We start from the raw sequence: 1,887 nt of genomic DNA, 5'->3' as shown, positions 1-1,887 counted from the left end.
CAGAATGTTTTCAAGTTACAATTAAAAAGAAAAAGTTTTTGCAACTGGTTGGAATATTTTTAATTTTTAAATCAGTAATATAAACACATTTATAATTGTTAAACATTAGGTTCCATTCATACAGTATGTAACAAAATTGAGCAAATGGTATGCAGTATGCAGTTTTTGAAGCCTCTAACAATTTGCGTTGATTTGCCTTGTTTTTTTTTTTTTATAGTATGTACTCCGAATTTTTTTCAATAAAATATTATTTGTATACAAAAACAGCAAAGATCGTTAATAGATAAGTTATCACAAATCAACGCGAATTTTTAGAGGCTTCAAAAACTGCATACTAAAACCTTTTAAAGAAATTCAGGTTACAAACTTTAAAATTTTGATGAAAACTTGAATATTTTTTGGATATTCATACACTATTATAAGAAAAATTTATTTGAAAAGTTTGTAAAATATTTACTCAAAAATCACCATCTGCCCATTTTTTACATACTGAACGTATGCAACCTAAGATTTAACAATTAAAAATTGTTTTTGTATTGCTGATTTAAAAATGTAAACTATTTTAACCACTTTCAAAAACGTTTTTGTAACTTAAAAAACACAAATATTCTAATACACTTCGATTTTTAATCAACAAATTCAGTTCCGAGTTTAACTCAATATATATTAGCGTCTAAAAGCTATGACTTAAGAGTTGCGACCTGCAAAGAAACAACCTTTAATTTAAAAACACTGCAGTATATGGGTTCAGCCTACCTTCCTATTCTTCAGGCTCCAATTTGATGGTCATGATGGTATTTGTGACGACTTGTATCGCCTTTACCTGTTTCGCTTCACTCATCTCACTGACTGTGGACACAATCATTTGCCCGAAAGCACGTATGGTCTGGCTTCCTTTTTGTGCTGCCCGCTCTTTACACATGTCTTTATACAATTGACATGCTTCACGGAATTCCCCATCTGCATCGCTTTCCTGCCGTTTTCGTTTCTTTTGCGAAGTTGTCGGCGTTGGTTGCTCACATGCCAACTCCTCAGTTGAGAACGTCGCCTCCACTGCATCAGGTGAACCGGTAAACATTAACGTCTCTGTCAACGAAAATGACGAAGAAAGTGTTGGCGAAGGTGGAGATGTAGGAAATTCGGATAAAATATTCGTTGTACATCGTGTTCTTAAAATGTAAATTGTTTTAATGTTATTAAATAAAACACAGTGAATAAAACTTAATAGTGCTATTCACCAAAGTGAGCAAGTGGGCTGCCAGAGTGCCAGGCCACTTGCTCAATTCGGTGAATACCACTAATGTAAAGAAATTAAACACCTACGCCCTGGGCTTTACAAATTCTTTAAGGAAGCCCATGCTTTCAAACAATGGCCATGTTTCCGTCAGTGCGGCCGCACTCCCCGATGGTGCATCCAATCTTTTTAGTTCTCGGGAATACCTTTCCCGCAAGGACTGCCAACGTCTGGTACACTGATCTTCTGTAGGTATATCATAATAATAAATGGATTGAAAATGCATATAATTAAAATTTTACAAACCTGTTGCACCCAGCTCTTGTGCCACACTTGCCCACGCCGCCTTCTTTTTTTTCCGGAAATCTATATGACAGGCTTCTTTTATTGTATATGGCATCATTCGCCCGCACCAAATCGACCAGCCTTTCGTCATCAATCATTCTGAAATAATATAAAAACAATACAACAATTAAAATTTAATATTTCTCATAAATAATTTCATACGTACATTCGCCCGCTTTTTTTGCCGCTTTCCAAATGTCGAATGTCAAATCTCGGTGTAAATGACATATGGCAGTGCACAAATGAGAGCGTCAGCTCTCTTTGCAAATGTCACATAGGCAAAAATCAAAATTCAGCAGACTTCGCTG

General features: G+C 35.2%; 1 protein-coding gene across 1 annotated transcript; it reads right to left on the bottom strand.

Annotated features, from left to right (window-relative positions):
• Positions 1-560: 560 nt before the first annotated feature.
• On the bottom strand, positions 561-1,468 carry LOC118756740. The gene is made up of 2 exons (XM_036491484.1): positions 1,324-1,468; positions 561-1,169 (listed from the first exon to the last, which is right to left on the bottom strand). The coding sequence occupies exons 1-2, from the start codon at positions 1,356-1,358 to the stop codon at positions 761-763; spliced, it is 444 nt and encodes a 147-aa protein (XP_036347377.1). The 5' UTR covers positions 1,359-1,468; the 3' UTR covers positions 561-760.
• Positions 1,469-1,887: the final 419 nt, after the last annotated feature.

The sequence above is a fragment of the Rhagoletis pomonella genome, unplaced genomic scaffold, assembly GCF_013731165.1.
Source record: "Rhagoletis pomonella isolate Grant_MI unplaced genomic scaffold, Rhpom_1.0 Rhpom_scaffold_11927, whole genome shotgun sequence".
NCBI lineage: Eukaryota > Metazoa > Arthropoda > Insecta > Diptera > Tephritidae > Rhagoletis > Rhagoletis pomonella.
Note: the sequence above shows the minus strand (reverse complement) of the source record. Positions and strands in the feature narration are given on the sequence as shown.

Bases quoted from the DNA above. Each gene is read 5' to 3' on its own strand.
- LOC118756740 (XM_036491484.1), bottom strand. From the start codon at position 1,358: ATGGGCTTCCTTAAAGAATTTGTAAAGCCCAGGGC. The intron at 1,170-1,323 runs GTAGGTGTTTAA...TTACATTTTAAG, and splicing joins GAATTTGTAAAGCCCAGGGC to AACACGATGTACAACGAATA.